The sequence below is a fragment of the Schistocerca americana genome, chromosome 1 (genome assembly GCF_021461395.2).
Source record: "Schistocerca americana isolate TAMUIC-IGC-003095 chromosome 1, iqSchAmer2.1, whole genome shotgun sequence".
NCBI classification, from domain to species: Eukaryota; Metazoa; Arthropoda; class Insecta; order Orthoptera; family Acrididae; genus Schistocerca; species Schistocerca americana.
In genome coordinates this window covers 815,985,247-816,012,675 of record NC_060119.1, presented here as the reverse complement: position 1 = coordinate 816,012,675, position 27,429 = coordinate 815,985,247, and the positions used below count along the sequence as shown (strand labels likewise).

General features: G+C 40.4%; 2 protein-coding genes across 2 annotated transcripts; one reads left to right on the top strand and one right to left on the bottom strand.

Annotated features, from left to right (window-relative positions):
• Positions 1–406: 406 nt before the first annotated feature.
• On the bottom strand, positions 407–9,925 carry LOC124546046 (xyloside xylosyltransferase 1). Its single transcript, XM_047125009.1, has 4 exons — positions 9,433–9,925; positions 9,133–9,356; positions 8,723–8,969; positions 407–1,691 (listed from the first exon to the last, which is right to left on the bottom strand). Exons 1-4 carry the CDS (start codon positions 9,853–9,855, stop codon positions 1,488–1,490), a joined length of 1,098 nt encoding a protein of 365 aa, XP_046980965.1. The 5' UTR covers positions 9,856–9,925; the 3' UTR covers positions 407–1,487.
• Positions 9,926–24,893: 14,968 nt separating this feature from the next.
• LOC124546033 lies at positions 24,894–26,843 on the top strand. The gene is made up of 2 exons (XM_047125007.1): positions 24,894–25,071; positions 26,213–26,843. Exons 1-2 carry the CDS (start codon positions 25,009–25,011, stop codon positions 26,687–26,689), a joined length of 540 nt encoding a protein of 179 aa, XP_046980963.1. The 5' UTR covers positions 24,894–25,008; the 3' UTR covers positions 26,690–26,843.
• The last annotated feature ends 586 nt before the right edge of the window (positions 26,844–27,429 follow it).

Genomic DNA, 27,429 nt, shown 5'->3' with positions numbered 1-27,429 from the left:
GACTGTCTGACAACACACTGTGACCATTATATATATCTCTTAGGGGCCACGAGAATAAAATAAGAGAGATTAGGGCATTTATAGACACACACAAACCATGTTTCCCCTTGCTCAGTACGCGAATGGAATATGACAGAAAACTGATAATACTCATGCAATGTATCCTCCACCATGCTCTATACAGTGGCTTGTGGACATACAGCTAAAGATGTAGATAGAATTAGGTATATTTGGCCTTAAGCCTCCTTATACAAAGGTATCAAATGATTGTACTTCCTGTGCTGCACATAGGAATTGAATAGGTCTATGATGCAAAAGCTCTGCAGTACAGTGAGAAGGTACTGGCCAGAAAGGACAAAATCAAAGTAGTATGGCAGCCTTCATCGCTTTCTCATAAGTAAGCTTATTTGAATGTATATGCAAGTTTATTTGAATCACAGCAGGTACATAATAGCCTCAAAGTTTTGCAGCAATGTTACACCAGTTGATGTCAAATTTGTATTATGTATGGTCAAATACTATTACATAAAAATTCACTGTTTTCTTACAATGTAAACCAGAAAAATGTTATTTCAAGTGTTTGCACAGCATGTACAGTACACTGGAAGACTTTATTTTGAAACTTACGAGACTAGTGTCTGAGGTATAAATGATGAAAACTACAAACATAATTAACTACTTTCAAGAGATTCTGTTCACATAGTGAACTTACACATTATGACTACTTTCAGTTTTTTTTTTAAATAAAAAAAATTTTGAAGTCCATATGAAACGATACTTAATGTATCACAGGAGTGAACAAAAATGAGACTCTTACTCCTGTTAATATGTTTAATTACTGAATCAACACTATTTAATGAAGTACATCTTATAAAATTAAGTATTTACATGACTGAGATATGCTTTTTAATTTCTAATATCACATATTTTGACATATTTGAGTGCCTGATACACAGCTGACTTGGTACTACAACAGGCTAACAGGCCCATAAACTTACAAACTTAAATCTGATGATCAGTTGGTCAATCAGCTTGCATTCAAGCAGTACAGCAGTAACTTCAGAAAACACTACTTCCTTTAAATTAACTAGATATGAACTGATGAACTTCAAGCATCATGGACAAAATGGCTTTCCTTATTACTCTCAAACTAAGTCCTATTGTCTACTGTTGATGCTAGGAGAGCACCCCCCCCCCCCTCTTTCCATCTGAAAATAAGCCATCAGGAGGAGATTATCAGAGAGAGAGAGAGAGAGAGAGAGAGAGAGAGAGAGAGAGAGAGAGAGAGAGAGAGAGACTGACTGACTTGCTTTCTTTCACAAATGCTGTTAAAGCATGATCTACTTTGATTTGTTGTGAAAAATCCTGGTATCATAGTTACATAATAGTGATGTGTTCAGACAAAACTAATATCTACAAATAATAAGACTAGGTCAATGATAATAATATTCGAGGTAACTCATGAAATCATCATTTGAATCATCTGACTAGGCAGGGATTGGTGTGTTGCAGTTTCCATGGTAGAGGTATATGGGACCTGAACACTCAAAAAACTGGTCAAAGACATCACGATATCCATGATCTCTCCACCAGGTGCACAGCTGCCTGTTCCAGTTGCAAGGTAATATTTTCACGAACTCCGGTCTTTCCCAGGCAAGGAGAGTAACAAAGTCCTGGTCTCCCAAGTGTCCCTGGAAAGTGAAACACACTGCAAAATCAACAATTACTTGAAACTGTGTGAAGTAATGTACATACAAAATAAATAGCCAATGCTTAACACTTTACACATTTCAGTTTCTAAATTTTGAAATGAATAAAAAATCTGCTCTTGTGAATGTGATACCATTATAGGTTTTATATATGTATTGTCTTGAAAAGTGATGCGTCTAACAACAAAAAATACTTTGGTTTGTCATTATAATTTTGTCAAAGGCTAATAATTTATCTCAGTATCTCCAATGCCTTTGTACGAGCCCTAAAGTGATTCTTCATAGGTGCGTGAAATGTGTGTGTGATCATTGGCATTTACATGTAAACGAAAATGCAGTTATTAATGCATCTTCCAATTTTTCCCACTAACTGAAACATTTATTGGCAGGTACAGTGGCTTAACAAAAAATAATAATAAAAAATACCTCTTGCTCCAACACACCAGATATATTCACATGAATTTTGGCATCCAGTGTGATAAATTTATTAGAATAATATTCTCTTGTTTTGCTGTATATCCCTTCAGGTTAGTCTTTAAGGAAACACCTACAGTGTGTTGAAAACTTGAGAGATTAAATCTTTCTTTCTAATGAAACCGATTTAACCGCTTTTATTGCTGACTAACCAGATTATGTCCACTGTTTCAACTGCACGTTGGTTACTGGCGTGTACTGATGAATCTGTTTTATAGGCAACAACAAATTAGTATTATGATGGAGGAGAAAAATTCAGTAGTTTTCAACTGCATGCATTTTAGATTACTGCTTGTGCAAACAAGGGAGCCATAATTTCCAAATATTTTTTTATAATGTCCTCCCTAAAAACCTGTTTTGCTTGTTCTTTTAAAATGTTTATTCTCAGCTATTTCTTGATCTTTGATTCCTCCTGTACCATATGATGCACATCTTACAATGCCTGAGACCCTGCGCACTCTTACCAACTTCAAATGAATTTCATTTTGTTTGAAATACTTGTTAATAAAGAATGTTTTATTCCATATACTTAATTTTACCCACTGCTATGGATAACAACTCTGTTGCTTTAATACAACTGTTTAAAACAATCCAGTGGGCAGGGCAAAGGGCAGACTGATGCTCCTGAAAAGTGTGTAAAACTATGTACCAGTGGCAGTGTGGTTTCAGCTCTCTGAGACTGCAGATGTGTGTGCATGTTGCATTTGCGCGCGCGCGCGCGAGCGAGTGTGTGTGTGTGTGTGTGTGTGTGTGTGTGTGTGTGTGTGTGTGTGTGTGTGTGTGTGGACGCGCGCGCGCATGTGTGTCTACTGCCGACAAAGGCCTTAATGGCCGAAAGCTATAATTGTGTGAATCTTTTTCTTGTGCGAATCGCGACTCAGCATCTCTGCTACTTCCCTTCTCTAGTATTGCACCATGTTATCCTTCATTTAGTGCCACTCCCATGTGTGACTGAGGACTTTCATGCAATGTTCTTACATTATATAACTACAAATTGTGTTAGCTGATGTTGAGGTTTACAGTTACCTTTGAAACCAAAGTTTGTTCTATTTGTGCTAGGAAAGTCAATAAAAACACAGATGTTGCTAGAAATGTTAGATGTACTACCACTGTTGGCCAATTATTGCAGGATGAACCAAGATCCAGTCAAAGAAGTATACAGAAAAACAGGTTGCAACACCTTAAAGATGTTTTTCAGCAGTGATACACCCATCTGCAAAGAATAGGCAGAGAAAAAGAAATTCTCCTTTTTCTCCTATATGCTCCTCCTTTCCAACCTTCCTCAACCACTAACCATTCCAGAAGACAGGACAGGTTTTTCTACTTTTGTGTGTCTCTATTGACAGTAGGGCCTATTTTTAATGCCACCTCCTGAAGGTGAGTAATGATTAGCCATATTTTGTCTGTAATTCTGAACACATTTAATAAAGTTGATATTAATAAATTTTGTTAGAGTACCAATTGCAAGCACATGTGACAGATGTTGAACTTCTTCCCAAAGTTTTTATAACAGCATCTATATACTGAACATAAGCAAGAAATGTATGAACAGGTTAAAATTACTTTAAAGCCCTGTTGACCTATTAATGCTAAACAGAGAAATAGTGGATGGTAGTGATTTCTATACAGATTTTATTAAAAAAGAGAATACAGAATAGCAGACAGCTTTAAGAGTAGTGGCGATAGGAAGGGCATCCGGCCACCCCTTAAAACACACACCACATCCAGTTGACCATAACAGCAGACACCGCACGTCGGGATTAATGCTTTGAAAGAAAGAGAGAGAGAGAGAGAGAGAGAGAGAGAGAGAGTTTTAAGAGTAAACGGTAAATTGGTAACATATTTAAAACAATGAAGACAACTATGTTACTGATAAGGCAGGGTCGTCAAGTTGTGTAAATTCTGCTGTGCATTCACAAACATCTTTAGTAACACAAATATCACTAGAAGTAATTTCTCTATCATTAAACTGTTAAAAACATCTAGTGATCATGATAAAATATCCACAGAATATAAGAGTCATTGTGAATAGTAGTAGTACCTTTCCTGAGATGTTGAAATATGCTTGTGTTAAGCCACTGTATAAGAAAGAGGCTAAAGAAATAATCAACAAACTTCCAGTGAGTCACTTGTCTACATACTCCAAACTTTAGAAAATCTAATACATAAGAGGCTTCTTAGGCATCCCAACTTCCAATAGAATTATCAAAGTCATAGTTTGGATTTGAAAGTGGTTTGGTATTGAAATGGCTATTTACACAAATATTGAGTATGCACTTAATTCTTTAGATAATATAGATAACTAGATTTTCTGTGATCTTCCAAACATGTATAAACTTCATTGCAACATCCATTTAATTACATTATATTATTGTGCTCCAGCAAATTCTGTGAACTGGTCGATAATGATCTCAAACTGAGAAAAATGTCAACAGGGAAGATTCTGATATTCAACAGGTGTTCATTCAGTTGGGAACCAATTTCATGCGTTGCTCCACTAGAATTTCTTTTGAGGCTGTATGAGTCATTGATAGACAGCAAGAAAACCTGCTAGCTTTCAGAGCACTGCTTTATTTCAGCAGATGGACTAAAAAAAAAAAAAAAAAAAACCAATGACATGTTACAATCACCATGTTCTTTATGCTATTTGTCCCATGTTTCTTACGTTACCGGTAAAAGCCGAACTCCTGAAATGCCTAAACATGGCCATCAGATCTTTAGTGATAAGCTGTTCCACTTGAAATATACCAATGGTCTCATTGAGGCCTTTACAGATCGTAATTAAACTCCCAACCTTGCACATAAACAGATCTCCTGTGCCTTATCTTTCTTGTCAACCAACACCTCCCAAAATCCCACCGTTTGGCCACAGAGGAGCATTCCTCTCTTGACTCAGAACCACCTAGGACTGGAGCAACTGAATTACATTTTCCGCAAGGGTTTCAACAGCCTCCCGTCATGCCCTGAAATGAGATGTCCTACCCACTATCCTTCCCAACCTTCCCACAAGGGTATTCTGCTGCCCACCAAAACTACATATTATCCTCATCCATCCTTACACAACCCCTGCTCCCAACCACTTGCCTCATGGCTCATATCCCTGTAACAGACCTAGATGCAAGACCTGTCCTGTACATCCTCCCACCACTACCTATTCCAGTCCGGTCACAATCACCACCTAACCCATCAAAGGCAGGGCTACCTGTGAAACCAGTCATGTGATCTACAGGCTAAGCTGCAACCGCTGGGCTGCATTCTACATCAACAGCAACAAGCTGTCTGTCCGCATGAATGGCCACTGGCAAACTGTGGCCAAGAAACAATTGGACCACCCTCTTGCAGTGCACCCTGGCTCAAAACAATGTCCTTCATTTCAATGACTGCTTCAAAGCCTGTGCCATCTGGATTCTTCCCACGAACACCAGCTTTTCTGAATTGCTCAGGTTGGAAATCTCCCTGCAATATTGCCTACATTCACACAACCTCCTCATCTCAACCTTTGTTAGTCACTGTCCTTCCCCATCTAGCCCCTTCCCTGTTCCCATTCTAGCACTATACATCCCCCTCTGTTCCACCAACACATCCAGTCTTTTTTCTCTTCTTTTCTGCTACCCCCCCCCCCCCCCCCATCCACCTGCCTAACCTTCATAATGCATCTAGCTGCCTTACCCTCTACGCTCCCAGCAGCACTTTAACATCCCCCATCTCCACCCTGTTATTTCTCCCCCTTCCCGCCCCAGCCTCCTCCTTACCCCAAACTGGTTGGCTCTCCCATAATGCACTGCTGCTCGCAGTCTGGCTCCAGCTGCCAGAAACAGGCCTTGTTGGCCAAAAGCTGACTTTCTGACAGTCTTTTGTTGTTCCTTTCTGTGTCTCAGCATCAACATTATACCGTGAGTAGTAACTATCCTTTTCATTCTATTGTTACTAAACAAATCTTTGTGAGCAAATGTTGTTGCACTTAGGTAATGCAAGAATAAAACTAGTGTAATTTAATTCCATTGTGTTTGCAGTATCATACTAATATTCTGAAGCATCTCACCCGACATGCTTCAGTCATCAAAGTCCAAAACTATGCACTAGAAATATTTGTGGAATGAACCAAGAAAATCTTGAAGAGTACTTGGCATATTAACTACTGCTTCTTAGTATTTGTACCTTAGTCTTTTAATAATTCGTCTCTTTCAAATCAACAACTAAAATCACAAAATCAATACTCTAAATAAGAAAAAAGTACAAGTGTCTCATGATCCGTCTTAGGGGAGCGCCCATGGCTCACTGACGTATGAACTGCAAAAATGCTTGGATCACTATGCTTCAGGGTGTTATTTTACCGAAGTGCAACCCAATGGTTCTCTGGAGCATATCTTTTCCATTTTCCCCACATGACATCACCAAGCTCTTTCTCTGTGTCTTACTGTGAGGTACTTCATGTGAAATGACAATTTCTATGAAAAAATGGTAAGTGTTATCACGAATAGTTCACACAATCCAGTGGTATATAATTTCTTCATTGGACATTTTGAAACAAACGTGCTGGACTTAGTACCTTATAAACCTAAGGTGTGGTACAGGTACATTGCTAACACCTTAGTTGTGTGGAGCCACATTGAGGAACTACTCAGTGACTTCCTCCGATTTTCCTGTCAGTCTCCATGCCAATATAAAATTTACCACGGAGGCAGGAAAGAACCAACAGTTGCCCTTTCTAGCTGTACTGGTTACAAGGGGTGGTGAGAACCTGGGACACAGCATGTATCAAAAACTTACACAAATAAATTGTTTCCTGTACAAACAGTCATATCCCCAACCAAGTCTAAATTGAGGGATTATGAATGAATACGTCAGCTGCATCACCTCTGATCTCAGATGCAACACCTGACAACAACTTCAACAAGAAAGAGGAAAGCCTGAAGTCGAATGGACGTTGGGATTCCCGTGCTGCAGTAAATGACCACTGCAGGTAGCAAGGGGAGAACTACAGCAGTAATGACCAGGCAAAGGCTCTTAGGAACTGGCTTGACAGATGTGTGGTGGCAAAACATTTCAGAAGACACCAAACAATGGACAGAAAAATAATCAAACAAAGACGGTCAAATTACCCAAGACAGAAGCCAACAGATTGTTCCTCAACAAGTGGCTAAGAAGGCCTCAATAATTTGTACTTCCAATATTATCCTCTCAAACACTATCCACACAATCCAAAGAATAACATCAGTTACACACAATTTTGAAACAAACATCCCACCCTAGGGAACACGACTACATACTCCCAACACACCCTCCATTTCAAATAAACGCCTCGACTACCATGTCAACCACACAGTTATGTCACAGATCAAAGCAGATAGGTAGCATCGCAAACTTGGGTTGACCCGAAACAAACCTACTGCACCCAAGTACCACCAAAAACAAAATAAAAACATGAATCAGTGTCTCCTCTGCACCACTGGCCTATTTGTGCCCTTTGCACAGAGAACAATGCGTTCTGAGTAGTGTCACATAAAACATGTCATCAGCAAAGATGTACGCATGCTTATTTATATTAGTAGTTTTCAGTGACACTCAGTTGATATGATAAATTGGATTTTCTCCAGGCAGCAAACATCATTTCAAGAAGATGTGGAGTAATCTGAAGAGGACTGACTGCTGCTGTTCCTGGAACAAATCAATTTTTTTATGACACTGTTAGCTTCTTACAGCAGTTGATGAACAGTAGTTACATATAGTATTTAGTCTTGGAACTTTAAGCATGTTCTGAGGCAGGTACAAAAACTCAGATTAGCCAATGACAAAGTTATATGAAGACAATTTGTTTCAAATGGTATGCCTGTGGAAATAGGGAATATAGCAAGGAGATATTGACCTACAGGTCAGTAGTGGGTTGTTTCTTTCAAATATACTACTCCCCACCCTACATTTGAAAAATATTCTCCAATTTGTTGAGCTCTTCACCTTCTTTACAATTTCATGTTTCAGATCAGTGAGTAACTTGTCACAGGTTCTGAATTTAAGGCTGAAGATTGCACTGCTCATTATTGTATGGTGACCTGATTTGCCCCTCCACAAATAATTGACAGAATGCCAACGAAAATGCCAATGAGACTGATTATTACATAAGAAAGCACTTCATAACACAAGATTAAGGTAGAAAATTAATAAAAAAAACACATTGATTTTTAAGTGAAAAAAAGCCCTGGTTATGAAAAAAAATTTGTATAACATTTTATATTAAATTCCCACAAACTGTTATTCCAATACTTTCATTTAAAACTACTTGTTGATATCTGCATTATCACCATATCTTACACAAAATTACAGCAAGCATTAAACATCGGTACACTTGGAAGATTTATTATCAGCACATCCCTTTTGTTCATGAAAACACATCTTTCAATGCTATATTGAACACGTAAAAGGAGTAATTCCAAATGTGGTTGGGAGATTATTAATATAAGAGACTGGCCTTCAGTTTTTGTTAATAGCAGGTCCTTATCAAATTGTCCACCTCCTACTCCTCATGATGTTGGACAGCTTACCTTGAAATTGTATTTTGAAGCAAGCTGTGTGACAGACTGTGACTGGAGTAGCCTATGGTACTCCTCCGATTTACGCATTTGTTTCAGATGAAGAAGTACTACACCACTGTTCACACCAGGAAATCCGCCCCGGGAAGGAGGATCACCAAATAACGTTCCTTTATGCTTTCGTCTGTATGAGTGCAGCACATGATGATAAACTGGTGTCAATTCTGGTGCCATCCCCAATACAGTTTTTCTGCCAAAACTGTGAATTCACATTCCATTGCACAGAACTTTCCTTTCAAGACAAATTGTTCTGATAAAGCTAAGCACTAACAAGTAGCAATATGCCAAACTGAAACATTACTTCCTTCAGCTCAATAGGAAGGTTCCTTACATTATTTCAAAACGACATTTTAGGGTCTCACCTGTCAAATTCCCTGAATAAGTCTGCTACATCAGCTAGAAATTTGGTATCAATATCAAACATAATAGCACGCTCTTGTTGTTCAGCTATTCTGTGCAAACCAAGTGACAAAAAGAATAATGCATCGCTATAGTAAGATCCCGGCTGTGAGCTGAAATGTGGCTGCATAGCAGCAACAATGTCAGACACACGATCTGTAGCTTCATCTATATCATAATATGACACCTGAAACGAAATGTTTTGTCAGCAGTCGTTATTACACTATTATAAAGAACATATTTAACATGAAGTGAAAAATTACCGTAAAATATTTCTTATTCGTGTTCTGAACACTATGTATCACATCCTCTCCACTACTCCTACTGGAACTGTCAGTTATTACGTGCAGATTAATTCTGACAGAAGAGTGCTCCAACATTGAGAGCAGAAACGTTTTGAATTTCATTTTCATCTGATAATTACTTTGAACTTTGGTAAATGTGCACCATACATTGATAGGTTCTGCTTCACTAGTCCGTTTGTCCGCTCTTGTCGCTGAAGTGACATTAGAAATTCGCGCCTTTGTTTCATGTTTCTTGTTAAGTGCGACGAGTGACAGCGTCCTGTTTTCGCGAGACACTGTTTTTCTGTTAACTTGTAGTTCCGATGTTATTAACCCATACAACAGAATAAGCAACGTGGCTACGGCTATTAAATTTATTAGAACCTTATACAACATACGCATGAAGACTCCACTTTCATGATCAGCAGGTCAAACACACAAACGCTTCCAAATACCACAGCAGTCAGGCCACCTTTCGATACAATCGAGTACAATATCTCGACACACTGAAGATCGAGTGCTCGATCGGAAACCGTATACATAAACATCATAAATTTGTCGCAATTGTATTGAAGAAATATTTTATGAGTCTAAATTATTTGGATTAGCGCAACATTATAGAAAACATAATCTCAGATATAATAATTACTTATTATGGGAACTCATTTATGCGTCTTATATTAACTAGTCGCAATTAACCCTCGTTAATTGAAATACTCTGTAATACTCTCTTCCTTATTTGTAACGAAAGTTGTTTATGAGCGAATGATCGATAGCTTCATATCGATTTTTACAGCAACAAGTTGTTGTTAGTGCCGCGACCTTTAAGCCTCGCCGGAAGCATCCAAGCCAAAATAAGGAAATATCTAATTATCTTTATTTAATTTTCCCTGAATTTGATACTGTGTATCCTGTTTTCATGTAATACGTCATATATTTAACTATGGTTTTCTGTAGTAAGTTAAGTGACATATGCTGTCGAAGACAATAAACGTTAATGAAGACTGATGTATACTATTCTAAAAACTGTAAAGTGCGTCCGCACGATGGCTTTCTTCCGTTCAACTTTGCGCATGCGTTTAAATTTCTAACAGACCAAACTGGGCACGCTCATTTGTGTATGCGTTAGTTCTTTGAAATGAAACGGAGGCGGTGCGTAAAGACGCATTGCTTCCCGAGGTCGGTGGGAATCTCGCGCACTGTTTAGCACCCGACAGGCAGCTTTGGCGATGTGTGTTTTGTTATGTCGTGAGTTGTGGTTATACTATAAGGCGATTTATGTGCAATAAAGTCTGCTGACTCATAAAAAGCAAGCTGAAATTTGCACATGATTACTAAGAGAAGTCATAGGATATGGAATGCCGCTTCAAAAGATTACTTGCATAAAAATTTGGAGTTTGACGTCCTGACTGTCTAGTCTGTTATTAGATAAAAAAAAGTCTCCGATAATATACATCGTATCATAAACCATAAAGAATAGGACACCGCATCTAGAAGCAGGAAAACAGAGAAGAAGAAGAAGCCTACAAATACATGATAAATGTATATGAAAACTATTGACGAATATTCGTGCTTCTGCGACTTAGTAGCACAACAGAGAAGCCTGACATCTCAACAAAACAATTGTAGAGTTTGTGTAGCTTCTTAACAAACTACTAGACAATGATACGAAGGACTCTGATGATTCAAAATACACAAAATTGTAAAACATAACTTCCATTCTAGTGGCTTCTGGCGTCTATAACATTCACGAATTTGTGGAGTCCGAGGAATTTAATCTACACATAATCTTTCGTGGTTAAAGTTTAAATAACTATTTTATAAAATAAAATGCAAGTGACTCACTGAAAATTGATTAACTTTCACTTACCGACTAGGAAACTCCCTTACGTATTTCTCAGTTCCAGGTATAATCGCTGAAATGCTTTGTCTTTAAATATGAAATACATAGTTCAAACTGGGGTATAAGTCTCTGGTTATCAGGTAACGAAATGTTATGTACAGTATTATCACTGTAGTCTGCAGTTCACCAAGCAGAAAATCTAAAACCTCACTGTGACCTCCTCCTAAAATTTAGAAACAAAACGTTTCGTCACTTCATATTTCTCTTAACTCTATTATCGAGATAACTTTTTACCCAAAGTGGCCTCTGTCTTTTTCTATTTAATTTTTTCAGCATCACAATAAATGGAGCACAAACTCTGAAGTATAGAATGACCATAGCAGACTGCTTGCGCAATGAAGCAACGTGTGGGTAAGAGAACGCCCATACGTAGATACATGCGTTCTTTTCACTAGGCTGCGGTCACAATGGCACCGATATCGGTGGATTCCGCCGACGACCGACATCGTCCGAAGACGGCCGATCTTCCCAAATCCATACGCAAACGCGTACGCGGTCACAATACAGCCGATTTCATAGCCAGAACGTACATATTTCCGATGACAATCTGTGAAGTTCAAATCCGTTTGTTTTTTATAGTGATAATGGCCGGCACGACACGAAACACGCCCTGTGGAAACAGATAAGTCTAGCCAGAGGAGTAGTTTGTGGCATCCTGAGGATGAAAAATATCATAATAGCGATATAGCTCGGAATGTATGGACTGAAATCGCATTTTTATTGGAAACCACAAGTAGGATTTTTCAGGTGTAGATTATAACCACGAAAAATAATTTATTCAAGTGACAGGGATTGTGTATCTTATGTTAACGTTGCTGTAGTGGATTTTCTTGGGTTGTAGTAGATGGACATAGGCTGTCTACAAATTATTGTTACTGCTTACTGGCGTTTTTATACCAGTGGCTGGTTATTCTGTTCCATGAAGTGGTTTGCAAATGTGGTGCACGTACGTTTTTCCATTTTACAGTGCTGTATATGTTCAGAGTATCTTATTCCAGACTCCGTGATTGTCTTCCACACGTATGCTGAGTGACAATCATTAACGGTTAACTGACGTACATTATGTGATCAATAATATCTGGAGACATCAAAAACATGCATTTTTCGTATTAGGTGCATTGTGGTGCCACCTACTGCCATGTACTTCACATCAGCGACCTCGCAAGTCATTAGACGTCGTGACAGAGCAGAATGGGGCGCTCCGCAAAACTCACGGACCTCGAACGTGGTCAGATGATTGGGAGTCATATGTGTTATACGTCTGTACGCGAGATTTCCACACTCCTAAACATCCCTAGGCCTACTGTTTCCTATGTGATAGTGAAGTGGAAACGTGAAGGGACACGTACAGCACAAAAGCATACAGGCTGACCTCGTCTGTTGACTGACAGAGACTGCCGACAGTTGAAGAGGGTTGTAATCTATCCAGACCATTACACAAGAATTCCAAACTGCATCAGGATCCACTGCAAGTACTATGGCAGTTAGGCAAAAGGTGAGAAAAATTGGATTTCATGGTCGAGCGGCTGCTCATAAGCCACACATCACGCCAGTAAATGCCAAACGACGCCTCGCTTGATGTAAGGAGCGTAAACATTGAACGACTGAACAGTGGAAATACGTTGTGTGGTGTGACAAATCACGGTACACAGTGTGGCGATCCGATGGCAGGGTGTGGGTATGGCAAATGGCCGGTGAACGTCATCTGCCAGCGGGTAAAGTGCCAACAGTAAAATTCGGAGGCGGGGGTGTTACGGTGTGGTGGTGTTTTTCATGGAGGAGGCTTGCACTCGTTGTTTTGCGTGGCACTATCACACCACAGGCCTACATCAATGTTTTAAGCACTTTCTTGCTTCCCGCTGTTGAAGAGCAATTCGGGGATGGCAATTGCATCTTTCAACACAATCGAGCACCTGTTCATAATGCACGGCCTGCGACGGAGTGGTTACACGACAGTAACATCCCTGTAATGGAATGGCCTGCACAGAATTCAGGAGTCCTATTCTATTTCGCTCATACCGATCGGTGCAGTAGGTTAGTCTCGGTAGTAATGTCATTTTCGGTTCTTTATCCGAATTTCCTATTCATTAAGCTTGTGAGATCTGTTACCGAACGGTACTCCCGCCGATTTTTTGACAACTGTACCGAAAGGTTTTGGATTTCGGTGTGGCCCTGTCATTCGGTTAGCTGTGCTTTATTTACACTTATAATTTGCTATTTTAAACGTATTTAGCGGTTTTAGCTTTGGATTTAGTGATTGTGTTACTGAAGAATCACCACAGGACGCGTCCATTTGGAAAGTGAGTTCATAACAGACTATTTTCCTTTGTTAGAAATATGGTTAGGCTAGATTGTTACTGTGAAAGATTACAACATCAAATAAAAAAAACGTTTTCGGTCAATATTCTCTCAAAACACCTGTAATTTTTATGCAATTAAGAGTTGAAAAATCATTAAATATCAAGACATCGGCTCTGCTTACGTATATTTCAAGAGTGTTCGCTGAAATTACTAGTGACTTCGTGTAATCTTTTCCGTAAATAGTTTACTTATTAATTATCGAAAAGTGTTTAAAGCTTTTAAGTAACAATGCAAAGGAAATTTGCAAAGTCTGATAGAGGAAACCTAAAATTTCATGCATTTACGGCTTACGCCCACATCATTCGGCAACGAAGTCAGCCTGCGTCTCTCAAATGGAGTTACATGAAATAAAGCGCCCTGTGCATGTGGGTTGTAGTAGCGAAGTTGGTAGAGCGACGAACTGCAGTGGTGAAGGGTGAGATTCGTATTCTGCTGGATGTGAAAGTATTTTTTTCCCCTTTTAGTGTCTGCGACACATTCTGAGACTTCGTTAATCGTCAAAGTTAAGCATTTTTCTGAAATATTCGTAGTAATTAACGCATAAGAGCGGACTTTCTTAGTAACGAGTATCTCCGATTTCGTGACTTCCATATGTTTAAGTAATGAAAGATGAAATGACAGTGCGTGAAACAACTGGCAGTGACATTTATACTTCTTCTTGTCACAAATAATTCACCACTTTTTTCGTTATACATAGCGATTTCCGAGAGTGTGGTCAGGCAGGAAACTAAGAGCACAACGTAAATTACTGCAAATGAAACTAGCAGCAATCGTGTTTGTACTCTAGTTTGTCACAGGTACTTACCTGCGATCGAATCCTTAACAACAGTAGACAGAGATGAAAGGTTCCTGCTACAATATTTTCAGACTATACCATAATGTATGAAACATTATGATTCATTAGATGCCTGTTATAAACTAAGGCGAACTTCTAATGCTGCACACGCCAAAAGCTCTCCAAAAGGCGATTTTTTTAAATTTTGTTTTTATGAAGCAAATCGTTGATGTATCATATAGGGAAGAAGGCTACTTCACCATCTGGATCTTTCGGAGCGAGCTACAACCACATTCTATGCATTTTCTTATTCTTTGACACTCTCTTAAACAGTTTTTCGGGTCCGTGGAGATGTGTTCCATCTACGCAACTAATTGATGGTAGTTTATTCCTACATGCGTTTCTCTTCTTTTATTTGTGAAGTACCATCACGAATAAAGGAAGCGAAATGCATATGGCTATAAACAAACTGCCTTCAATTAGTTGCATACACGGAACGTACCTACATGAATTTTGAAGCGACTAAGGAACGATGGAAAACAGAAAAAATGAATTTTTGGTCTGTTTCTATAGATGTATTTGTACAATGTGGTACTACTCTCCATTCCTAACTCATATTCCGGAACGTAAAATCCAAAACAAGACGTCGATGTGATTGAGAATAAAATGACATAATGTGACATCTATGACAGTTTCCAGAACACAGTCAATATTCTATCGTTATCATGCGTTAATGGAAGCCCGTGGTCTGCGAAATTTGAACAGTATTACGTATTCTGACCACACTTTTCAGTACTGTGAAGAATGGCATGGCTGGTAGCCGCTTCGAGTTCGTGCCGCTGTGGCGCTGTAGTGCGCATGCGCGGGTCTGAGGCAGATTGCTTTTTATTGGTTGGCGCGATGGGGAACTGACAACAGCGCTTCGGTTAGCTAGGACCTTTCGGCATCGCTTTCGAAATGCTTACTGAATAATGTTGGGGCTCTGTTTCGGAAATAAGACCGCTCGGTGCGCTCGCGTACCGAACCGATCGGCAAGGTGGCGGAAAGAAACAGAAGAGGGCCCCTGACCTGAATCCTATAGAACACCTTTAGGATGTTCTGAAACGCCGACTTCGTGCCAGGTCTCACTGACCGACATCGATACCCCTCCTCAGTGCAGCACTCCGTGAAGAATGGGGTGCAATTCCCCAAGAAACCTTCCAGCACCTGACTGAACGAATGCCGGTGAGAGTGGAAGCTGTGATCAAGGCTAAGGGTGGGACAACACCATATTGAATTCCAGCATTACTGATGGAGGGTGCCACGGACTTGTAAGACATTTTCAGCCAGGTGTCCAGATACTTTTGATCACATAGTGTATGTCTACACAGCTCCAAATTCAGCAAAATGGATTTCTAATGCTTGCCTAGAGGAGTATTTGAGCTCTTTTAAAAAATCTGATACATTAAAAATGCAGTTCTGGCTCAAGTAAAACCACAAGTGACTGTGATATCTGACATGTGGCAATTACATCTTTCCAGTGATTAGGCCTATACCACGTTCTGAGTTTCAGAGATTTTGTGTGATACATTGGATGTTATTTACCATGCCATAAACATTGATTTAAAAGTTATTCTTTTCACTCTTGCAGCCCAAATACTAAGAAACTTTTAATTTATTCTGTATCAAATTTTGGAGGTATACTTCATGCGAGTGCACTAAAAGACACTGTAATATAGATGATTTTCTTTATTAAAGGCTACACTGAATCTGTCACTGTCACCAGAAATCGTGCTATGTCCTTTCTCAAATCCACTGGGCAAGTATTCAAGAGCAGTGAAGTTTCCAGTACTAGAATCTGATTACCAGTAGCCTACCTGAATATACCTACTGCCAGTAGTGCATTAATACACATAATTTTTAGACTAAAGTGTACTACTGTGAAACCGCAAATCTACTTTTCATTAATTAAATAATACTTTCTCACTCACATACAAATTTTATCCATTCATCATGTAATAGAAACATCTACTTTCATCACATAAATTAACCATTATGTGATCGTAACCACACTGACAAAACATTTATACACCGAAGTCGCCACTGTAGCATAATAAATCACATTCTGAACAACGTGTTTTAGAGAGATTCGTAGTGCGGTGTGTAATTGAAACTACAAATTTTTGTGATACCTGGGTATTTCGGAAAACTTGTCTGGTAATTCCAATAACTTAAGACCGAGTGCACAGTTCTCTAAACGTTCTTTTAGAGGCAGACGTAACCAGTGGCAGCTTCTGTGTAACAGCACAACAGCACATGAAACCATAACTTTCAACACCCTGCAGATTTATTCATCATTTTTCTTTGAATGCTGTTAAACATAGCATAGATGCTGCAATCCGAAAGATATGCCACTTACATCTACCAGCTATTGGTCCTCTAGACTCTGTGAAACTTAGCATCAGGGTCGTGAGCGCATCTTCAGTTGAGCGTGTTTTAAGGTGCTTTTTCGCATGTGCGACTCGCATGACGTAATTGTCTTGCAGGCGAAATACGTACGGATTTGATAAAGGACGTGCACGGTTCGTCTCAACTAGAAGTTCACTTCAGTGCCACCAGGTGGCAGCACACTGCAGCAGGCATCCACTTTCGGTCGGCATAAATCCCCCCCATGAACCATGGACCTTGCCGTTGGTGGGGAGGCTTGCGTGCCTCAGCGATACAGATAGCCGTACCGTAGGTGCAACCACAACGGAGGGGTATCTGTTGAGAGGCCAGACAAACGTGTGGTTCCTGAAGAGGGGCAGCAGCCTTTTCAGTAGTTGCAAGGGCAACAGTCTGGATGATTGACTGATCTGGCCTTGTAACAATAACCAAAACGGCCTTGCTGTGCTGGTACTGCGAACGGCTGAAAGCAAGGGGAAACTACAGCCGTAATTTTTCCCGAGGACATGCAGCTTTACTGTATGATTACATGATGATGGCGTCCTCTTGGGTAAAATATTCCGGAGGTAAAATAGTCCCCCATTCGGATCTCCGGGCGGGGGCTACTCAAGAGGATGTCGTTATCAGGAGAAAGAAAACTGGCGTTCTACGGATCGGAGCGTGGAATGTCAGATCCCTTAATCGGGCATGTAGGTTAGAAAATTTAAAAAGGGAAATGGATAGGTTGAAGTTAGATATAGTGGGAATTAGTGAAGTTCGGTGGCAGGAGGAACAAGACTTCTGGTCAGGTGACTACAGGGTTATAAACACAAAATCAAATAGGGGTAATGCAGGAGTAGGTTTAATAATGAATAGGAAAATAGGAATGCGGGTAAGCTACTACAAACAGCATAGTGAACGCATTATTGTGGCCAAGATAGATACGAAGCCCACACCTACTACAGTAGTACAAGTTTATATGCCAACTAGCTCTGCAGATGACGAAGTAATTGAAGAAATGTATGATGAAATAAAAGAAATTATTCAGATTGTGAAGGGAGACGAAAATTTAATAGTCATGGGTGACTGGAATTCGAGTGTAGGAAAAGGGAGAGAAGGAAACATAGTAGGTGAATATGGATTAGGGGACAGAAATGAAAGAGGAAGCCGCCTGTTAGAATTTTGCACAGAGCACAACATAATCATAGCTAACACTTGGTTTAAGAATCATGAAAGAAGGTTGTATACATGGAAGAACCCTGGAGATACTAGAAGGTATCAGATAGATTATATAATGGTAAGACAGAGATTTAGGAACCAGGTTTTAAATTGTAAGACATTTCCAGGGGCAGATGTGGACTCTGACCACAATCTATTGGTTATGACCTGTAGATTAAAACTGAAGAAACTGCAAAAAGGTGGGAATTTAAGGAGATGGGACCTGGATAAACTAAAAGAACCAGAGGTTGTACAGAGATTCAGGGAGAGCATAAGGGAGCAATTGACAGGAATGGGGGAAAGAAATACAGTAGAAGAAGAATGGGTAGCTTTGAGGGATGAAGTAGTGAAGGCAGCAGAGGATCAAGTAGGTAAAAAGACGAGGGCTAGTAGAAATCCTTGGGTAACAGAAGAAATACTAAATTTAATTGATGAAAGGAGAAAATATAAAAATGCAGTAAGTGAAACAGGCAAAAAGGAATACAAACGTCTCAAAAATGAGATCGAGAGGAAGTGCAAAATGGCTAAGCAGGGATGGCTAGAGGACAAATGTAAGGATGTAGAGGCCTATCTCACTAGGGGTAAGATAGATACCGCCTACAGGAAAATTAAAGAGACCTTTGGAGATAAGAGAACGATTGGTATGAATATCAAGAGCTCAGATGGAAACCCAGTTCTAAGCAAAGAAGGGAAAGCAGAAAGGTGGAAGGAGTATATAGAGGGTCTATACAAGGGCGATGTACTTGAGGACAATATTATGGAAATGAAAGAGGATGTAGATGAAGATGAAATGGGAGATATGATACTGCGTGAAGAGTTTGACAGAGCACTGAAAGATCTGAGTCGAAACAAGGCCCCCAGAGTAGACAATACTCCATTGGAACTACTGACGGCCGTGGGAGAGCCAGTCCTGACAAAACTCTACCATCTGGTGAGCAAGGCGAAATACCCTCAGACTTCAAGAAGAATATAATAATTCCAATCCCAAAGAAAGCAGGTGTTGACAGATGTGAAAATTACCGAACTATCAGCTTAATAAGTCACAGCTGCAAAATACTAACACGAATTCTTTACAGACGAATGGAAAAACTAGTAGAAGCCAACCTCGGGGAAGATCAGTTTGGATTCCGTAGAAACACTGGAACACGTGAGGCAATACTGACCTTACGACTTATCTTAGAAGAAAGATTAAGGAAAGGCAAACCTACGTTTCTAGCATTTGTAGACTTAGAGAAAGCTTTTGACAATGTTGACTGGAATACTCTCTTTCTAATTCTAAAGGTGGCAGGGGTAAAATACAGGGAGCGAAAGGCTATTTACAATTTGTACAGAAACCAGATGGCAGTTATAAGAGTCGAGGGACATGAAAGGGAAGCAGTGGTTGGGAAGGGAGTAAGACAAGGTTGTAGCCTCTCCCCGATGTTGTTCAATCTGTATATTGAGCAAGCAGTAAAGGAAACAAAAGAAAAATTTGGAGTAGGTATTGAAATTCATGGAGAAGAAATAAAAACTTTGAGGTTCTCCGCTGACATTGTAATTCTGTCAGAGACAGCAAAGGACTTGGAAGAGCAGTTGAATGGAATGGACAGTGTCTTGAAAGGAGGATATAAGATGAACATCAACAAAAGCAAAACAAGGATAATGGAATGTAGTCTAATTAAGTCGGGTGATGCTGAGGGAATTAGATTAGGAAATGAGGCACTTAAAGTAGTAAAGGAGTTTTGCTATTTGGGGAGCAAAATAACTGATGATGGTCGAAGTAGAGAGGATATAAAATGTAGGCTGACAATGGCAAGGAAAGCGTTTCTGAAGAAGAGAAATTTGTTAACATCCAGTATTGATTTAAGTGTCAGGAAGTCATTTCTGAAAGTATTCGTATGGAGTGTATCCATGTATGGAAGTGAAACATGGACGATAAATAGTTTGGACAAGAAGAGAATAGAAGCTTTCGAAATGTGGTGCTACAGAAGAATGCTGAAGATTAGATGGGTAGATCACATAACTAATGAGGAAGTATTGAATAGGATTGGGGAGAAGAGAAGTCTGTGGCACAACTTCACCAGAAGAAGGGATCGGTTGGTAGGACATGTTCTGAGGCATCAAGGGATCACCAATTTAGTATTGGAGGGCAGCGTGGAGGGTAAAAATCGTAGAGGGAGACCAAGAGATGAATATACTAAGCAGATTCAGAAGGATGTAGGTTGCAGTAGGTACTGGGAGATGAAAAAGCTTGCACAGGATAGAGTAGCATGGAGAGCTGCATCAAACCAGTCTCAGGACTGAAGACCACAACAACAACAACAAATCCTGCTAAATGATAGCACATGCCTCAGATATGCTAATTCACTCACAATGCAGGGTGGTCCATTGATCGTGACTGGGCCAAATATCTCAGCGTCAGACGGAAAACTACAATGAATGAAACTTGTCTAGCTTGGTGGGGGAAACCAGATGACGCTATGGCTGGCCCGCTAGATGGCGCCGCCATAGGTTGGGGGTTGTTTTGGGGGAGGAGACCAGACAGCGGGGACATCAGTCTCATCGGAATAGAAAAGGAAGTCGGCCGTGCCCTGTCGAATGAACCATCCCGGCATTTGCCTGTAGCGATTTAGGGAAATTACGGAAAACCTATATCAGGATGGCCGGTCATGGGATTGAACCGTCGTCCTCCCGAATGTGAGTCCAGTGTGCTAGCCGCTGCGCCACCTCGCTCGGTGCACTGCCATAGGTCAAACGGATATCAACCGCGTTTTTTTTTAAAATAGGAACCCCCATTTTTTTTATTACACATTCGTGTAGTACGCAAAGAAATATGAATGTTTTAGTTGGACCACTTTTTTCGCTTTATGATAGATGGCGCTATAATAGTCACAAACATATGGCTCACAATTTTAGACGAACAGTTGGTAACGGGTAGGTTTTTTAAATTGAAATACAGAATGTAGGTACGTTTGAACATTTTATTGTTTCAATGTGATACATGTACCTTTGTGAACTTATCATTTCTGAGAACGCATGTTGTTACAGCGTGATTACCTGTAAATACCACATTAATGCAATAAATGCTCAAAATGATGTTCGTCAACCTCAATGCATTTGGCAATACGTGTAACGACATTCCTCTCAACAGCGAGTAGTTCGCCTTCAGAAATATTCGCACATGCATTGACAATGTGCTGACGCATGTTGTCAGGCGTTGTCGGTGGATCACAATAGCAAATATCCTTCAACTTTCCCCACAGAAAGAAATCCGGGGACGTCAGATCCGATAACTGTGTGGGCCATGGTGCTTCGACGACCAATCCACCTGTCATGAAATATGCTATTCAATACCGCTTCAACCGTACGCGAGCTATGTTCCGGACATCCATCATGTTGAAAGTACATCGCCATTCTGTCATGCAGCGAAACATCTTGTAGTAACATCGGTAGAATATTACGTAGGAAATCAGCACACATTACACCATTTAGATTGCCATCGATAAAATGAGGGCCAATTATCCTTCCTCCCATAATGCCGCACCATACATTAACCCGTCAAGGTCGCTGATGTTCCACTTGTCACAGCCATCGTGGATTTTCTGTTGCCCCATAGAGCATATTATGCCGGTTTACGTTACCGCTGATGGAAAATGACGCTTCGTCGCTAAATAGAACGTGTGCAAAAAATCTGTCATCGTCCCGTAATTTCTCTAGCGCCCAGTGGAAGAACTGTACACGACATTCAAAGTAGTCACCATGCAATTCCTGGTGCGTAGAAATATGGTACAGGTGCAATCGATGTCGATGTAGCTTTCCCAACACCGACGTTTCTGAGATTCCCGATTCTCGCGCAATTTGTCTGCTACTGGTGTGCGGATTAGCCGCGACAGCACCTAAAACACCTACTTGGGCATCATCATTTGTTGCAGGTCGTGGTTGACGTTTCACATGTGGCTGAACACTTCCTGTTTCCTGAAATAACGTGACTATCCGGAGAACGGTCCGGACACTTGGATGATGTCGTCCAGGATACGGAGCAGCATACATAGCACATGCCCGTTGCGCATTTTGAGCACAATATCCATACATCAACACGATTCCGACCTTTTCCACAATTGGAAAACGGTCCATTTTAACACGGGTAATGTATCACGAAGCAAATACCGTCAGCACTGACGGCATGTTACGTGATACCACGTACTTATACGTTTGTGACTGTTACAGCGCCATCTATCACAACGCGAAAAAAGTGGTCCAACTAAAACATTCATATTTCTTTACGTACTACACGAATATGTAATAAAAATGGGGGTTCCTATTTAAAAAAAAAAACGCACTTGATATTCGTTTGACCTATGGCAGCGCCATCTAGCACGCCAACCAGAGCGCCATCTGGTTTCCCCCTTCAAGCTAGACGAGTTTCGCTATTTGTAGTTTTTTCGTTTGATGCTTATTTCGTGAGATATTTTGCTCGGTCACTATCAATGGACCACTGTATGTGTATTTATTAAGGTACGTTTACACTGGGATACATGTATCGCGACATGTATGAGCGACATGTCAATTTGACATGTCGCGATACATCACCTCATACAAAAATTCACGGAACTTGTATGCGGACCCTCGAGCTCATACATGTCGCGTATACATTTTGTATATCGCTTTTTGGCCATATACGCGACATGTATGAGCGACATTTTAAGAACTCGCGCATGCGCAGTACTATCATTTCCTGTCGTCTTGTCGCCTGCCGCTTATTTTGAAGTTTAGCGCATGCGTAGTACCAGGCTCTTTGGCGGCTGTTTTGAGTTTTGGAGCTGCCGACTGTCGTTTGTTGTGCAGTTATTTGTGTATTTTGTCGTGTGTTGTGCCCGCGTGTTTTAAAATTTGCGATGACTTCTTGGTCCAAACAAAATACACTGCATTTTATAGAGGCATGTACCGACTTGACAGAAAATCCTAGGAAGTTCTGGTCTTACGTTAAATCAGTAAGTGGCTCGAAACAGCATATGCAGACACTACGGGATGATGATGGCATTGAAACAGAGGATGACACGCGTAAAGCTGAAATACTAAACACCTTTTTCCAAAGCTGTTTCACAGAGGAACACCGCACTGCAGTTCCTTCTCTAAATCCTCGCACAAACGAAAAAAATGGCTGACATCGAAATAAGTGTCCAAGGAATAGAAAAGCAACTGGAATCACTCAATAGAGGAAAGTCCACTGGACCTGACGGGATACCAATTCGATTCTACACAGAGTACGCGAAAGAACTTGCCCCCCTTCTAACAGCCGTGTACCGCAAGTCTCTAGAGGAACGGAGGGTTCCAAATGATTGGAAAAGAGCACAGATAGTCCCAGTCTTCAAGAAGGGTCGTCGAGCAGATGCGCAAAACTATAGACCTATATCTCTTACGTCGATCTCTTGTAGAATTTTAGAACATGTTTTTTGCTCGCGTATCATGTCATTTCTGGAAACCCAGAATCTACTATGTAGGAATCAACATGGATTCCGGAAACAGCGATCGTGTGAGACCCAACTCGCCTTATTTGTTCATGAGACCCAGAAAATATTAGATACAGGCTCCCAGGAAGATGCTATTTTTCTTGACTTCCGGAAGGCGTTCGATACAGTTCCGCACTGTCGCCTGATAAACAAAGTAAGAGCCTACGGAATATCAGACCAGCTGTGTGGCTGGATTGAAGAGTTTTTAGCAAACAGAACATAGCATGTTGTTATCAATGGAGAGACGTCTACAGACGTTAAAGTAACCTCTGGCGTGCCACAGGGGAGTGTTATGGGACCATTGCTTTTCACAATATATATAAATGACCTAGTAGATAGTGTCGGAAGTTCCATACGGCTTTTCGCGGATGATGCTGTAGTATACAGAGAAGTTGCAGCATTAGAAAATTGTAGCGAAATGCAGGAAGATCTGCAGCGGATAGGCACTTGGTGCAGAGAGTGGCAACTGACCCTTAACATAGACAAATGTAATATATTGCGAATACTTAGAAAGAAGGATCCTTTATTGTATGATTATATGATAGCGGAACAAACACTGGTAGCAGTTACTTCTGTAAAATATCTGGGAGTATGCGTGCGGAACGATTTGAAGTGGAATGATCATATAAAATTAATTGTTGGTAAGGCGGGTACCAGGTTGAGATTCATTGGGAGAGTGCTTAGAAAATGTAGTCCATCAACAAAGGAGGTGGCTTACAAAACACTCGTTCGACCTATACTTGAGTATTGCTCATCAGTGTGGGATCCGTACCAGGTCGGGTTGACGGAAGAGATTGAGAAGATCCAAAGAAGAGCGGCGCGTTTCGTTACCGGGTTATTTGGTAACCGTGATAGCGTTGCGGAGATGTTTAATAGACTCGAGTGGCGGACTCTGCAAGAGAGGCGCTCTGCATCGCGGTGTAACTTGCTCGCCAGGTTTCGAGAGGGTGCGTTTCTGGATGAGGTATCGAATATATTGCTTCCCCCTACTTATACCTCCCGAGGAGATCACGAATGTAAAATTAGAGAGATTAGAGAGGCTTTCAGACAGTCGTTCTTCCCGCGAACGATACGCGACTGGAACAGGAAAGGGAGGTAATGACAGTGGCACGTAAAGTGCCCTCCGCCACACACCGTTGGGTGGCTTGCGGAGTATCAATGTAGATGTAGGTGTAGATCCCTGTATATGGGATGTGAAAATACGAGACTATAAGAACACTCACAAAAGGTACGACGAGTGGGAGGAAATTGCCAAGGCATTTAACGTGTCAAGGAAGAAATGTGAGGACAAGTGGCATAATTTAAAAAGCCAATATAGTCGCGAGTTAGCGAAACGGAAGAGCAGCAAAGGAAGTGGAAGTGCTACAAGCAATGTGTACCACACTTCATGGTATGCTTTTGAAAGTATGCAGTTCATAAGAGACAATTACAAACCACTCTCTCATAGGAGCACACATGAAGTAGTACCAGTAAGTAAATTTGTTATATTATTTTATTAATCATATATTTGGCAACATTTTTTCGTGCTAATGCTTTACATAATGTGAATATTTACAATTTCACTGAAAAACATGATTCTCCATACTGCTATGGTTTGAAGTCCTGAATACTGCAGAAGAATAGAGCATATTACTTTATGTCATCATTTAACAATGATGTGCAACTTATTTTCCATACTGCCATGGGATGGAGCCCTGAATACTGCAGAAGTATTCAGCATATTCTCTTCTGTTGTCATTCAGCAATGAAGTTCTTCGGCCAGTTCTGGGCAGTGGCTCCAGCACAGTAGGGGTTTCCCTCCAGGACCCAGGTATTACGTTGCCATCATCTCCCTCTCTGTCGTATGTTCCTGCTGGACAATAACTTTGAGATTTTCTGTTTTGAAGAAAATTATGTAAATAAACACAGGCTAGTGCCACCACTGTAGCTTTCCCCGGACTGAGAAGCATTTGCTTCCTCAGCACTCTGTAAACAGCACTTATAATCCCAAATACATTTTCTATTACTCTTCTTGCCCTGCATGCTCTATAGTTAAAAATACGTTGCCAACTATTTTTTTCATGCAGACCTGGAAATGGTTTCACAATATTTTCCTCTAGGCCAAAGGCTTCGTCAGCGACGAAAACATATGGAACAGGCTTGCTCCTACCAGGAAGAGGAGTTGGTGGTGGTATATTTAGAGTTTTTGTTTCTAACATTTTGTAAAATGTGGTGTCTTTAAGGACACCACCATCTGAAATCCTCCCCTGCGTGCCAACATCAGCGCAAATTATTCTATAATTAGCATCAGCAATTGCTAGCAAAACAATGCTGAAGCGCTCTTTATAATTAAAATAAACTGTTCCACTGTTGGGTGGTGCCACAATGTCAATGTGCCTCCCATCTATAGCTCCCAAACACCTGGGGAAATTCCATTTTTCTTCATATTCTTTGGCAATTTTCAGCCATTCCTCTGCAGTAGCAGGAAGCTGGAAAGAAAATTGTTACTCTTTTAATTTAATTTACGCATGGACACTCAAAGAAATTCTAAATACATTAAGATACTTTGATTATAATGTATGTATAACATATAGCTCACTTTGCCTTAGAAATGTGTTATGTATTTTAAAGGTCATGGAAGCCCCAGCCAGAGAAGGAGATGGTGAAGGAGAAGGAGAAGGAAGCATTAGTTTCCCTTTCGATGTCACAGAAATGGAGGAGGTGACATTTGCCACGCCCCCAGAAGACATTGTGGAAGTGGAAACCACTCCACTCATCTCTGTGCCTCCACATGAAAGTGGATGTGCAACCGTGGCACCCTGTACCACTCCAAGTCCGAGTGGAAGTGGTAGATCAAGTGCACTGAAGAGAGCCAGGAGAGACCTAGATGAAGACCGAGAAGGTCTTTTACAGACCTTAAGAAAAGTTGGCGACAATTTAGCAGGCAGGAAAAGGGACCAGTTTACCCACTTGGGTGACTTGGTCGCCAATAAGCTCAGATTTCTGTATGAAAATGGCCATACTACAATTACGGCAAGACTTGAGAACGGAATCTACAGATGTTTGCAGGAGGCAAACGATGAACTAATAAATGCAAATGCAACATAATTTATGTATTCTTTAAAAACATGTATAAACGTTGAAATATGCATGTAATGTGCTGTCAAGTACTATTTAATAAAACTAAATACAAATTAATGTTGTTGGATATCTTTACTGTGAAGAAAGTGTCCTCAGAAATTGTGATATTGTATTACTGAGTGAAGCATGTCAGTCGATCCAAAGAACTAAAAGCTAACCCATTTCAGCAAAATTTGAGAAATTTATGCTGAAAAAGGTATGTGCCGTTAAAATTTTAGTTCCTATTCCAGCATCCTCACGTGGTTATGTTGGCAACATCAACGGCGCGGTAGAAAATTTGTGCTGCTGTTCCTGGTTGACAGTTACTTGTATGTACCCTCGTCCGCTCGTTAAAAGTAATTGCCCTCGTAAAACGAAGATTTCATGACAAAACATTTGCATTGTCGCGCGATTACTAATGCCAACGACTCACACACGATTGTCGGCATTAGCATCCGCTGCCAACATTATCACGCGAGGCCGCCGGAATAATAGCAAAAAACTGATATACGCGCCAGATGCATGAAAAAATTATATAATGTATTACATACTCTGATATATATATATATAAAACTTTTACCTTCACTTCTTGGGATAAAACTTGCACAATGGCCTCGCAAAAACGAAGAATAATGTTGCATATGGCACTTTTTGATATCCTATGCAGATACATTAACGTCGAAAAGGAATCCCCAGTGGCCAAAAAACGGAGTGTTACTGCCAACTGA

What these genes read in the sequence shown, in the direction of transcription:
- LOC124546046 (XM_047125009.1), bottom strand. Translation starts at nt 9,855, where the DNA reads ATGCGTATGTTGTATAAGGTTCTAATAAATTTAATAGCCGTAGCCACG. An exon ending in CGAATAAGAAATATTTTACG is followed by an intron (nt 9,357 to 9,432) that starts GTAATTTTTCAC and finishes ATTTCGTTTCAG; the next exon opens with GTGTCATATTATGATATAGA. An exon ending in CTTCAAAATACAATTTCAAG is followed by an intron (nt 1,692 to 8,722) that starts GTAAGCTGTCCA and finishes TTCACTTTCCAG; the next exon opens with GGACACTTGGGAGACCAGGA.
- LOC124546033 (XM_047125007.1), top strand. Translation starts at nt 25,009, where the DNA reads ATGCAGTTCATAAGAGACAATTACAAACCACTCTCTCATAGGAGCACA. An exon ending in GCACACATGAAGTAGTACCA is followed by an intron (nt 25,072 to 26,212) that starts GTAAGTAAATTT and finishes TGTATTTTAAAG; the next exon opens with GTCATGGAAGCCCCAGCCAG.